At 33.5% G+C, this 13,963-nt stretch overlaps 1 protein-coding gene across 15 annotated transcripts in view; it reads left to right on the top strand.

Moving 5' to 3' along the window:
• Kdm6a (lysine demethylase 6A) overlaps positions 1 to 13,963 on the top strand; it is a 101,182-nt gene that overhangs the window by 54,760 nt on the left and 32,459 nt on the right. For 2 of the 15 annotated variants that reach the window (XM_021187495.2, XM_021187496.2), the window contains exons 10-17: positions 2,981 to 3,107; positions 7,023 to 7,121; positions 7,256 to 7,475; positions 8,031 to 8,165; positions 8,626 to 8,781; positions 9,323 to 9,418; positions 10,779 to 10,880; positions 11,784 to 12,179. In XM_021187495.2, coding sequence (XP_021043154.1) covers positions 2,981 to 3,107; positions 7,023 to 7,121; positions 7,256 to 7,475; positions 8,031 to 8,165; positions 8,626 to 8,781; positions 9,323 to 9,418; positions 10,779 to 10,880; positions 11,784 to 12,179 — 1,331 coding nt within the window. The remainder of the gene's footprint in view (positions 1 to 2,980; positions 3,108 to 7,022; positions 7,122 to 7,255; positions 7,476 to 8,030; positions 8,166 to 8,625; positions 8,782 to 9,322; positions 9,419 to 10,778; positions 10,881 to 11,783; positions 12,180 to 13,963) is intronic. The other 13 variants (XM_021187498.1, XM_021187501.2, XM_029534275.1 and 10 more) reach the window with 8 other exon arrangements.

A 13,963-nucleotide genomic window follows, 5' to 3' on the forward strand; every position in this document is an offset into this window, starting at 1 on the left:
TCTACTATTTCCCATCTTTTTCTCTATATTCTAATTTTTGTCCTTTTAAATTCTGAAAATTGTTCCTAACCATTGGGTGAGAAGGCATGAGAATTCCTTTGTACGAGGTTTATTTGTAATGTATGTCCAGTGAAATTAACTAATTTGCCTACAGTCATTTAGTGGTTTATGAGCTTCCTTTCAAGCTTCATCAGTATTAATCACTAAAATATTTGTTTTAAAATTACTCAAACTCTAGCACACTATAGGTTTTATAAGCACACAGTCCTATTTTAGTGTTAAATGTGAGGATATGTTACCATATAGGTTTTCTGATTACTATCTTGAAAAGAGTGCCAAGAAACCCTTCAATATTTAATTTTGTTACTTAATTATTGAAACTCCCCCCCCCCATATTTTGTATTTGATTTCTTTGTTTTGTTTTGGTTTTGATCTGAGAAAATTAGTTGTCAGTTTTAAACCAACATTGTGTGTATGTATGTGTATATATAGGTGTTTAATGTAATTTTGAAGTTAAAGTTCCATTTATTGTGATTAACTATACATAATGACATTACCTGCTCTCTTGTTACTTGTCCTTTGCTATGGTAAAACACCATGACCAAGGCAACTTATATAAAGAAGGGTTTGTTTTCGGATTATGGCTCTACATGGGTAAGAATATATCACAACATGGCAGTAGGCAGACACTTGGCAGGACCAACTGAAAGCACACATCTCCAACCGTAAAGAGGAGCCAGAAAGTAAAAGAGGATCTGCAGACAGACCCAAGGAGCTTTTGAAACCTCAGCCCACTCAAGAGACATACTTCCTCCAGCAAGGCCATACCTTCTAATTCTACCCAGTGTCACAAACTGGGAACTAAGTATTCTAATGTCTCATTCATACCACCATACTTTCATATGAAACCTTTGTTTTTATATTTTAATTTTGTCTATTAGAATTTTATTTGAATTGTCTGTATTTTTAAGAATTACAAGAGTATCAAAATGCCTTTAGTGAACTAGAGTGAGTAATGTGAATTTTTAATCATTAAATTTAAACATATTGCTAGTATAGTGAAAATGTTTTTGCTTTTTAACTTGGAAAAACACGTGTGATGCTTTCAAAGTTATTTACCTCTCAACTAATGCATGAATATAAATGTTTTAATCCATCTTATTTTTAGTTGTTTCTCATCATTTTTAGCTTCTTAGAAGAATATATGTATATCTTTCCTATCTACCAATCTAATTACTATCTATCTAATACACACACACACACACACACACACACATTTTTAAGAAATAGATTGGAATATTGTGGTTTTGTTTTGTCTGATTAATAAATCACCTGACTTTTCACAGTGGTTTGTTAAATTTCAGAATATAAAAGTAAACTCATAACTTTGTGTAATTGTGTCTGCTTCATAACAGCTTGCTTTCTATTTCTGGACCAGTTCCTATTAGAGGCCATTTCTTTATATCTTGGTTTCGAAAAAACAAAAACCAAAACAAAACAAAAAACTTATGGAGGTAGGGGAGACCATACACCTGCAGATACACAGGTGCTTTGACAGACCCGTGGCTATCAAAAAGGCACCTACACCTTTCAAGCATTCATTCTTGTTTTCTCTCAGGGATTGAATTTATCTGCTCAGGTTTGTACAACAAACACTTTTGACTGGTGAGATATGTCCTTCCCCCACTCCCCCCGGCTAGTCTTGTTCTTACTGGTAATAGAAGGAGATGGGAAGTGTAGTTTGATTTTTGTTTTGTTTTTAATTTTGGTAAAACATGGTACCTGAATTCCTTGGGTATATGCCAAATGTCAAAAGCCAAGGGTCTTAATGTAGACTGTGTAAAAAGAATGAAAAGTATGAAACAAAATTTTATACATCGGAGAGATTTGCAATTGAAATGTGATCTATTGGCAAATTAACCAAATAGATCTTATCCATTTCAACAATTTAGAATACTGATATGTTATTGTTCTTATTATTTTTTGCTTCATTAACTACTAAGTTTTTTTTTTTTCTTCCAATTACATGGTTGTTTTGCTTGCATTTACGTTGGTATGCCAAGAGCATATCTAGTGCCCTCCAAGGCCAGAAGAGTTACCTTTAATCGCAGCATTCAGGAGGCAGTAGCAGACATATCTCTGAATTTAAGGCCATCCTAGTTTAGGCCACCCCAGCCTCCACAAAACAAAAAAAAAAAATTTAAAAAGTAGCAAGCATTAGATCTCCCGGAATTGGAGATTCAGAAGCTTGTAAACCATTATGTGGTACTGGGGATTGAAGGTAAATTTTTCTCAACACCCCCCCCCCCCAAAAAAAAATCACAGCCCAGTGCTCTTAACTAATAAGCCACCTCCATATTCATATTCTTAGAAAAGTTTATTACTCTTAACATTTGAATAGGTCTTAGTTCTATTTTTCAAAGTTTAGTATTCTATATTTTACATACAGTGAGAATTATGTTTATCTAAGGAGATGGGATTGTGTCTGTATGTTAACTGAACTATCATTGCTTATTTATTCCTTGAAAATAAATATTGGGTTAATAGAATGTCTTGGAAATTCTTTGCACTTATATTTTATGTGAAAAAGTATGTATTATATTTCTATCTTCTTTGTATAAGAACATGACTGCTAATAGCCAATATAGTCTTGTTATTTATCATTTTGATCAATTATATGTACATTTAAAGTGGATATGTTTGGTTAGTGGTAGATTTTTGGAATAATCTAGTGTTTGTAATCTACTACGTGTTAAGTAATTGTTTTTAAACACTTTGATTTCTCTGAAACATTGTTCATCTATTTGGTAATACCTTCGTATGAAAAAACTTTATTATAAGAATTAATAATTCTAAAATACCTAATGTATATTCTGAAATATATGAATAATACATTAATGAGAATGGTTATTTTTATTAAATTTTTGCTTTGTGTTCTTAAAAATAGAATTCATATATAATGTATATTAATGTTTTAAAGGTTGGATGCATCACACTGTAGAGCTCCTGGGAGATAAGGCCACCAAGGAAAGTTATGCTATTCAGTATCTCCAGAAGTCCTTGGAAGCAGATCCAAATTCTGGCCAGTCCTGGTATTTCCTTGGAAGGTGAGACTTAACCAGATAATTATATTCTGTTAATTATAGGAGATTTAATTTCAACCCCAAATGTTACTTTACTTTTATACTTTGAACAGTATTTTTTTCTCTTAATAGATTATAATAAAGATTCTTGAAAGGCAAATGATAAAAATAAATTTTAAGTACAGTAGTTTTGTCATAACCTTACCTTAAGAGAACATTTTCTGGTTTCATTAACCTGAATTGCTATTAGTTTCTTTAAAAGGTCCTTTACTATTTTTTGAAAAAAGATACTACTTTTTTCAGTGAATTACTTCTATGTTCTTCCTCATGTAATTCCTAGCATTTGATTAATAGTAGACCTCAAGTCACACTTTAACTTGAAATATTCTATTTTTTAAGAAAGTGAGTAAATTATTGTTGAACTGTCTGGAAAGAGACATTGTCAGAATTTTGTTCAGGAGTTATTTATACTCTCTATATATACTCTATATATGTATTTGATAAATTGTCCTAATCCATTTTGCCGTTCACCATATAGTGGAAAACTCAGTATACCAGGCACCAAAAGACTCAAATTTAAGGGGTTAGTTAGATTTTATAGAATTGTGGATGACATACATACATACATACATACATACATACATACGTACGTACATACGCGCGTGCACGCGCGCGCACACACACACAATATCACCCTTTTGATGCTTCAATTTTCTCCTCTACTTCTTCCTCATTTTTACTTTGAGAAGGAAATTTTATAGGGTGTTTTGATCATATTTACCCTTCTCTCAACTCCTCAGGATCCCCCTCCCACCTTTACTTACCCAGTCATCCCCAATTCTGCTGCTTTTACACTCTTCACAAACACCCTACCATCAGTGATTCCTGAGCCCTGAAAAGAAGGTATAGCATAAATGCCCCATTTAGGACTGGGTATTTTCATTCTCTTAGACTCTGTACTTTGACCACTTGAGGGTCTCTGTTAATCATCATCTACTGTAAATAGAAGCTTCTCTAATGAAGGTTGAGAGGTGAGATGTCTTTAGTTATAACAATAAGCTATTAAGAATCAGTTTAATACTATGTCCATTTAGCAGAGTGATAATAATAGGTTCTTTCCTAGGACTTATAGCCTGTCGAGTCACAGGTTCTTGGCCACAATAATGGTGCTGGGTATGAGTTCCATGCTGTAGCTTAAGTCTAATTAGAAAGTGGTTGGTTATTCCCAATATGTTCATGCCACTGTTACACCAATGGACATAACTTTACAGGCCAGTTGTTATTTTAGCTTGCAGGGTTCACAGCTGTGTGGGATTGATAATAACATGGCATCTTCCAGCTTCTAGTTCAGTACCATCTTGGTATCTCCTATGCTTTATGATTCCAGTGTGTGCTATCTTTTATAAGGTGGTTGCACTAAATTAATGGTTCTTGGGAGACAAGGGAAAGTGTTACAGAATGCTACTGGCACCTCATGGGTGGAGATTAGGGATTCTGCTAAAAAAAATAGTTTTTTAAACATAAGAGTCTTTGAATATGCAGTACAGCCAGCCCTTTATAACTATTACTTGGCTGCAAAATAGATAATCTGTTTATACATTTCTGCTTCAAAGCTTATTTTTTTAAATTTCCCTTGAATTCTAGTTTTCTAAGATTAGTTTATAATGAATCATATCTAGAATTACTGTTTTAAAATACAGTGATTTTTTTTTTTCAGCTTCATTAAGCACTATTTCATATTTGTTTCTTTCCCTCAGTGAACTAATTGTGTATTCTGAACCACTGAGATATATTAAACTTTTGCAGGTAGACATTAAACTTTCCTGACTTCTCAAACAAGGAATAATTATCACAATCTAACTTGTTTTATGGTTGAAGATGATCATTTCAGACAGTAATTATTCTTCATCTATCATAGTATTCTAGGTGTGTTTTAAACTTTTTTGATGCTTTCTCATATTCACTACAATGTAATGCTCTGCTTTTAACATGAGAAATGCTTATGAATAGAAAATACTTTAAAGTTTGTTTTCCTATCTTTGTCCTTTGCTTTTGTTCCAATTTGATCTTATTTACTGACCTCTTGTCACAAATTCATTTTCAGTGTAACAGTTTTTACAGGTAGTGCTTGAAACTTGCTTCTCTTTTGTCAGTAAAATTACCTGATTCTGTCTAATCTATGATAGTAATTCCTTAGGCCTGTTTTCTACTGCTCTGCAATAGATGTGCTGTGTTCTTTCAGTTTTTTTTTTCATATAGATAAATTTCAAAGGTAGATTTCTATAGAGCTATTTTAAATTTCAATGTTTCCCAAATAACCTTACCTCTTACTCATATACTCCAAATCAGCTTCATAAAATCATCCTTTTTTTGAGGAGAGGAGTCCTAGCCTAATATATCATAACCAAATACTTTACTACTGCTGCTAAGTTATATTTCTAGCTTTTCCCTTCTCCCTTTATTTACTCTCAGACAATCATGATGTCTGGGCTACTCTTTTGGTTTTTATTTCTCTCCCTTTTTCTTTTGCTTTTTCTGCTTCCATTTCTTGCATCTCAGCTTTGACCCATTCCAAACCAGTAAATATAACCTTTTTTTTTTTTTTTTTTTTTCTGTACATAACTTTACTTTCAGTCTGTACTATACATTGTTGGCAGGAGAATATTCTTGTGCTCTTACCACAGCCATTCCCATTGTTATGGAAACCAATTTCAAAGTTTTGTGGTGGTGGTGGGGGTCTTAAAGTGTGTGAGTGCCGATGTGTATGAGTGTGTTGCACATGCATGTACATATGTATATATATTTTAAAGAAATACATTAGGATTTGTCCATACTGTTCAAATATATTTGAATATTTCCCCCCATTTTCTGTGTCAGTAACACTTGTAAAGTATATATCAGTGAAATTTCAAAGAATAACTGGGGATAAAAATAGTTTCTGAACAAATAAAGATTTTCAGATTTACGTTTTTGTTGGTTACTCTAAACCAGTAACCTCCCAACAGAAGCAAATAGTAAGAGAAATAAGAGTTTGTTGGAAAGCTAGCTTTACCTCATCTTTTTACCTTTTCCTAATTCTGAGTGAATTGTAGTCTCTTCTTAAATGTCTGTTAGCCATTTGATATTGCGTTGTTATATTTACAGTACCTTCAATCCTCATGTCTATTGAAAATTCCCTAGGTGTGTTAGAGTATACCTTTAATTTTAACACTCAGGACTCAGGGACAGGTAGATCTCTGAGTTCTAGGCCAGCCAGGGCTACAAATGAAGAGCCTGGTTGAGGGTACAAAAGACAAAGGAAACTAATTATATTATAAGCTCCTTCAAGACAAAACTTATGGTCCTGTTTTTCTTTTAGCACAAAACATATAATTTCTGTATTAGTTATTTCAGTGATGTTTGTATTAGGTACATACTCTTTAAGAACATGGCAAGCATTAAAACCTGAATCTCATAAAATAATACATACTATACTTATACTGTTTGTGATGCTCAGAGACAAACACATTAGCATCTTTATAAATTAAGTAATATTTCCCCTTTGCTGTTATTTAAGGAAAGAAAATTTATTAGTTCTTACTTAAAAACATGGAATTCGGGTTTTTGAACTCTCTATTCTGAGTATGAAAAACTAGATGTCAAGATGTAAAAAAGCAGAGCATTCATGGGCTATGTCCAACTCTTAGTATTATAATATCGAAGTGAAATGGCCTATACTTATATCAATGCAGTATACTTTAGCAACTCTAAGATTTTAGGACAGTTTTGAATTGCTAGTTATTGTGTGTATTGTAATTTCCTTGCGCATATGCACATATGTGCCTAAATATATTAACATTGTTAAAAGTTTGCTTTGATCCATAACCCTTTTTAAGCAAATGTAATTTGTTTTGGTATTGATGGAATTTTCTTACCCTCCCCCTTCCCTCTCCCTCTCAGGTGCTATTCAAGTATTGGGAAAGTTCAGGATGCCTTTATATCTTACAGGCAATCTATTGATAAATCAGAAGCAAGTGCAGATACATGGTGTTCCATAGGGTAAGACTGTCTAAAATTAATGAAATTGGTGTGCAAAGATGACTGCATGACATATAAAATACATTGTGATGAAAATCATGCTATAAAACTAACCAGTTTTTAACTCACTTATTTTTCTTAATTTCTCCTTTCAGTGTGCTCTATCAACAGCAAAATCAGCCTATGGATGCTTTGCAAGCTTATATTTGTGCTGTACAATTGGACCATGGTCACGCTGCAGCCTGGATGGATCTAGGCACTCTCTATGAATCCTGCAACCAGCCTCAGGATGCTATTAAATGCTATTTAAATGCAACTAGAAGCAAAAATTGTAGTAATACCTCTGGACTTGCAGCACGAATTAAGTATTTACAGGTAAAAAAATTTAAATACCAATTTTTTTAAAAGCCACATATTTCCCTAGAACACTCAGGCAGGAATAGGTTGGCTGGAAAATTTGTCTAGTTATATCTGGATGTCTATAATATATTTCTATACTTTGTAAATATACCATAGCTTATAGTGTTATTTTACTTTTTATTTTAAGTGAGATAAGCAATCTTGTTTAAAATGCTCTTTTGCACATTGATGCATATTAATTTGCCGAAGTTTTTTTCAGTGTACTGTCTACATGCTTAAGTTGTCATAGCATTTTAAGGAAAAGAACACAAACACTGTCTTTCACTTTTGCTTGAAGTTTCACGAGAAGACAGCTAATGAGAACCCTGGAAGCAGCTTAGCTATGTTTTGATTCTCACAAAGGTTTATATTCTGGTTACCCTCTTTATACTTATTATCTTTCTAAAGCCCCAAATTTAGAATCTATTTTCTTTTAAAAACAATAAGCTATAGCCTTTAGGAAGATTTAGTGGACTTGCTCTTACTCAAGTAGGCTTGTGTTAAATTTGCTTTTTACATAATTTTTCCTAGGCTCAGTTGTGTAACCTTCCACAAGGTAGTCTACAGAATAAAACTAAATTACTTCCTAGTATTGAGGAGGCATGGAGCCTACCAATCCCCGCAGAGCTTACCTCCAGGCAGGGTGCCATGAACACAGCACAGCAGGTGAGAAGTTGGGTTATGTTCTGCAAGTGCCCAGCTTTAAGGGTTCTTTTCAATCTGTAGTAGTCAAGCTTATTTTAAGTAAGCATAGAAGGCTTAATTAATAATAGCCTTTTCATTTAAGTGCTAAGGGAATCTAGATCAAAATAAAATTCCCTCTGATATGGGAATAAATTTGGGGGTACCAACTTAGAACCTTTGTGCATTTTCATGTTTTTGCAACATTTCTTAAAATAATGCTGCAGTGGTTTATTTAATTTTTTAAAAGATTTTCAAAGGAAGGTACACATTCCTCCATTGATGATGACTCATTGATTTTTTTTTTTTATTTTCAATAATTGCAATTAGAGATGTCCACATGATGTTGAAAATGAAAAGTATGCAGCTTGTAACTTTTATAATTTGAAGGAATGAATTAAGAATATATAGCACCCTATTTTTGTCTTCCTTCTGTGATTCTTAGGCATGTAAACCTCATCATCCAAATACTGAACCTGTATTAGGCCTCAGTCAAACACCAATTTCACAGCAGTCCTTGCCACTACACATGATTCCTCCTAGCCAAGTAGATGACCTGTCCAGTCCTGCCAAGAGGAAAAGAACATCTAGTCCAACAAAGGTATATGTTCTAGAGAAATAGAAAATCCCAGTCAAAAAAAGAAGCTCCAACTGCCCTGTAATTGTGCAGTTTCAACATTTCCCGTCCTTTACTTTAAATCTGTGGACATCAGAAGAGTAAGGTTTGAGTTTTCCCATCCCGAAATCTTAGAATCATATTAAATAAGGTAGAAATAACCTTGCATTCATCAAATCATTTTATCCATTTCCCTGCCGTTTAGGTATCAGCACACTTCATCATCACTTTTGAGCAACATTAAACTGTATTTACTATTGAATATAGTGGACAGTATGGTATATAGGCTAGCAGTTTGGGCCATAGTTTAGGGGTGGGCTTTTTGGGGTGGCTTATTAAAGAATCAATATTTTTAAAATTATGAATATTAAGTTTAATGTATATGTACATTTTAAAGAAAGTAATAATAAACATATATAATTACTCCAAATCATAGTCATTTAGACTTCATTAGTCATTAATTAATGTTAACTCTTTTGTCTTGGCCAAATATTCTTTAATGTTTCTTTTTATCAATTTTCCTCAGAATACTTCTGATAATTGGAGTGGTGGCAATGCTGTGCCACATCCTCCAGTAGAACAACAAACTCATTCATGGTGTTTGACACCACAGAAATTACAGGTATGTTAAATTATTTTTAAGAAGCTTTAATTAAAGTTAAATGGAAGGAAACTTGGTACATGATGTGTGTTCATTATAATGAATATAATTCAGTCTTTTTTTCCCATTTGTTTCTACTTTGATTTCGGAACAAAATATTCATGTAGATGCATAAAGTATGAATAGAGATTATATAGGATAAAGCTTTCTTTCAGCTTCTGCTCTTAATTCACTGATGTCTCCTGACAGTTTTCTGGCTTTACTTGCTTCTTACCTGTCTTAGCAGAGCTGTGTTGTATATTCACTTAAGTATTTCACTTAAATAATTTCACTTAAGTATTAATTCATGGCCCAGAAATATTAAATGAAAAATTTCAGACAAAAAAAAATAACCCACAATAACTTCTAAATTATAAGGTTTTGCTGGCATAATGGAATCCCATTCTATCCCACCGGAGACATCAATCATCTCATTGTTCAATGTATTCAGGCTGTTATATGCTAAGTGATGCTTAATCACTTAGTAGCCCTCTCCCTATCAAAACAACTGTTTCAGTATCATGATTCTTATATTAATAATGACCACAAACCACAAAAATAATGATTCTAACAATTATAGTATATCAAAGAAAAGCCACACAGTGCTTCCTTTAAGTGAACATATAAAAAAGTTCTTTTAAAAATGCACAAAATATCATATACTAAGTTTGCTAAGATCTATGATAAGGATTACTCTCTTACCTCAAGTTGTAAATAAAGAGAATTTTATACTAGTTTTACTGTCACACCTAATACCGTACTGGCTATGGCTTCTTAGTGTAGTGGTGTTAGGACTGGAAAGGCATTCAGTTATAGGGGATCTTAAAAGGTGCTTCCTTTACATACTGTAAAGTTTTAATGTTCTTTACCATCCTTTTCAGGTCAATATATAAAGTCTACTTGTTATATGAAAAAAATCATATTTCTTTATGTAGATATTATACTTGATTTAAACTTGCTTAAGTTGATCACTAGTTTTAGACAGTGTCTTCAGACTTTTCCTGTTTTAGGCAATGATTTTTGGAGCATATTTATCATGTCTTTTAAGCTTAAAGAGCTTTCTACATAAACACCAAGAATTCCTGTATTAGTAAAACTTCATGCCCATCTCTCTCAAAGATCACATTAAAATAAATTATGTTGAGATGAATGCTCAGTGTTCTTACTTTAGTTTCTTAAACTATAAAAAAAGACTTAGATTGAATTAGGTTATTGTTGATAAGCAGTGTTTAACCTTAATAGTGATTTTGAGTTTTTCTAATTATTCAGATAAAGATTTAACAGATTTGTTAGCTTCTTTTTAGATCTGTCTTTAATTATATTCTCCCTTTCCCCTCCCCAGCACTTGGAACAGCTCCGAGCAAATAGAAATAATTTAAATCCAGCACAGAAACTAATGCTGGAACAGCTGGAAAGTCAGTTTGTCTTAATGCAACAACACCAAGTGTGTATAACATTTTCCCTCTACAATTTGATAAAATTTTGTGTACTTTTATTGACTTTTATTGTAGAATTCACTCATACTCATGTCTACTTATATTTGGTAGAACTTTGTGATCTATACTTTCTAAAATACTAGGAGTTTTTAAGAAAAGCATAGCTGTTTACTTTTAAATACTATTTTGTTATTTAATACCATGGTTTTTCATATATATATTTTTAGTACTTAGTAATTCTATAGTAAACCTAGGTAAGGTTTTATATTCATCTTTAGTTTGGAGGATTTGTCATATTACAATTTTTCTGGTTTTATTTATTTTATTTTTATTTTATTTGTTGGAGGGTGGGGCACTTAAGGTTGAACACAGGGACTTATTCATGCTACAGGAGCCTGCTACCACCACCACTAAGCTCTAATTTCTCTTTCCCCCCTTCACCTCCTCCTCCTTCCTCCCTCACTCTGTCCTTCTCTCTTCCCTGCTCCCTTCTTCCCTACCTTCACTCCCTCCTTCATACACATAAGGGAACTCTAAGTTCCCTGAGTTGACCTTGGAAGCTGACCTTTTGTCTCAGCTTCCTAAGTAGCTGGGATGGTAGTCCTTCCCCACTAGACTCACCTTAGAATGAAGAGTTTGAGGTTCCTTGAAGAACTATGAATTCCAGAATTTTTCATAAGTTTCAGCTGCTTTTTTTTCTTTTGGTAATTAATAACTAGATGTTTCCTTAACGTGAAATTCATTTCTGCTCTTCCTAGGTAGCTTGCCATATTAATAAATAGTTTCTTGTTTTTGAAGTTGGCATCAGATCAGAGATCCATGATTATTCATCTTTACATGCTGATATGCTGATTCTCTCCTCTGTGGACTACACTCATTGAATTTATTTGCTCTTCATTTGTTCCCTGCAGATGAGACAAACAGGAGTTGCACAGGTACGGCCTACTGGAATTCCTAATGGGCCAATAGTTGACTCATCACTGCCTACAAACTCAGTTTCTGGCCAGCAGCCACAGCTTCCTCTGACCAGAATGCCTAGTGTCTCTCAGCCTGGAGTCCACACTGCCTGTCCTAGGCAGACTTTGGCCAATGGACCCTTTTCTGCAGGCCATGTTCCCTGTAGCACATCAAGAACACTGGGAAGTACAGACACTGTTTTGATAGGCAATAATCATGTAACAGGAAGTGGAAGTAATGGAAACGTGCCTTACCTGCAGCGAAACGCACCCACTCTACCTCATAACCGCACAAACCTGACCAGCAGCACAGAGGAGCCGTGGAAAAACCAACTATCTAACTCCACTCAGGTATCAAGACTAGTTGCTTAGGTTGACTTCTCACATAGTAGTTTGTGTTTATTTTGTTTATGTATGGTAAGTGTTTGAAGAATTGTTTTTATATGAATCACATAGACCTACAATGTTGTTGCCATGTTTCAATTCAGTATACATGTATATATTTTCTGTCCTGGATAATTTCCACAGATAGACAATCTGGAAGATTTACCAATGAAGAAAAAATCAAACTATATTTTTTAAACCCAAAACAACTTTTAACTTATACTGGCCTCAGAAGCAAAATGTCTATTTTTATATTAGTAGAAGATAGTGGTCAACATCTGGGTATAGACAGAATGAGTTAGAGAATAAAATGCCAAAATGGAATATGATAGTGAAGAGCCCCATTTTAAGCTGTCTTGAAAAGCTAGAACAGTAATTGGGTAAGATCACAAAAGGGTGGAAGCAGATTGGGAAAAGAATTCAGAATTGAATCACAACGTCCAATTTGTCAGGCAGACAAAGAACTATCAAGACAAGAGTAAAGGATTAAGGTGTGAGGTGTTGGGCATTGATGAGAACTTAAACCATATCTTGTCTTTCAAGAAGGATATATCAAAATTATGTCAAATAATGCTGTTAGATCCATGTCTTAAGTCAGAGAAGAAGCACTGTGACCATACAGTTTTTATAGAAGAAAGCATTTCATTGAGGCTTGCATAGTTTCAGAGGTTTTATTTCATTATCATCATGGCAGGGAGCATGGCAGCACACTGGCAGACATGGTGCTAAGAAGAGTTCTAAGGATTCACAGGCAGCAGAAAGAGGGAGAGTCTAGGCCTGGAGTAAGCTTTGAAACCTCACAGTCCACAGCTCCTAATTTTTTCAAACAGTGCCATGCATTTAAATCTCTGAGGCTGCATAAGCCATTCTTATTCAGACCACCACAATCTAGTGATCTAGAAATTGATCATTCGAGGTGATATTAGTGGATGTAAGCAAAATCTTCACCACAACCTATGGTGTGCATTTCTCCACATTCCCTCCTCCATTCTAGTAGTATGGACCTAAGTGTGGTGTTTCTTTGTTGCAGTTTTAAAGGGTAGGAAAAAAATAAACAAATACTGCATCACAATAAATGTGGTGGGAAGTCCAAATATTCGCTGTTTGACTGTATACAGGGATAATTTGTAAACTTTTTAATAGGATTAGTTTCACTGGATTGTTAAAGGTTGAAGCCCACTTGTGTAGTTGGCTTCAAGATGAAAGGGTAGATAAAACTGGAGGTATTTTCCTAAGTGTTTATAATCAGTTGATGAAAAAAAATGCAGCTTTTTATAAGTCATTTGTAGAGACTTAGAATGTATATTTCTCTACACATGGGGTTGACTGAGTGAGGAAGCTTTTTAGTAGAGTCTTAACTATTTTAGAAACTTTAGAGGATAGGTACTTTGGTGGTAATTGAATTAGGGATGAATATATTTACTGTTACATTTAAAGATAAAATTTACTTTCTATATTAATCTCTTAATAGATTACATCATTTGGTTATCATATTCATAGATTAATTATTAATGATATTATATATCTATCCATATTTGACTTTAGAAATGAAAATCCCTATTTTAAAACTTTAGTTCTCTGTGCTTTCTGTAAACCAGTGTATGCCATACTAATTAGGAAAATTCTTTTAGCTAGCTGAAAGTACTTTTGTTGACAAATTTAGAAATTGGGTCAAATTATAAAGATACTTATTTTTAGTGGCTTTTACATTTAATATTTAAAATTTGTGTATGTTCTCAGTTTAACATAAG

This window comes from Mus pahari, chromosome X (genome assembly GCF_900095145.1).
Source record: "Mus pahari chromosome X, PAHARI_EIJ_v1.1, whole genome shotgun sequence".
NCBI classification, from domain to species: domain Eukaryota; kingdom Metazoa; phylum Chordata; class Mammalia; order Rodentia; family Muridae; genus Mus; species Mus pahari.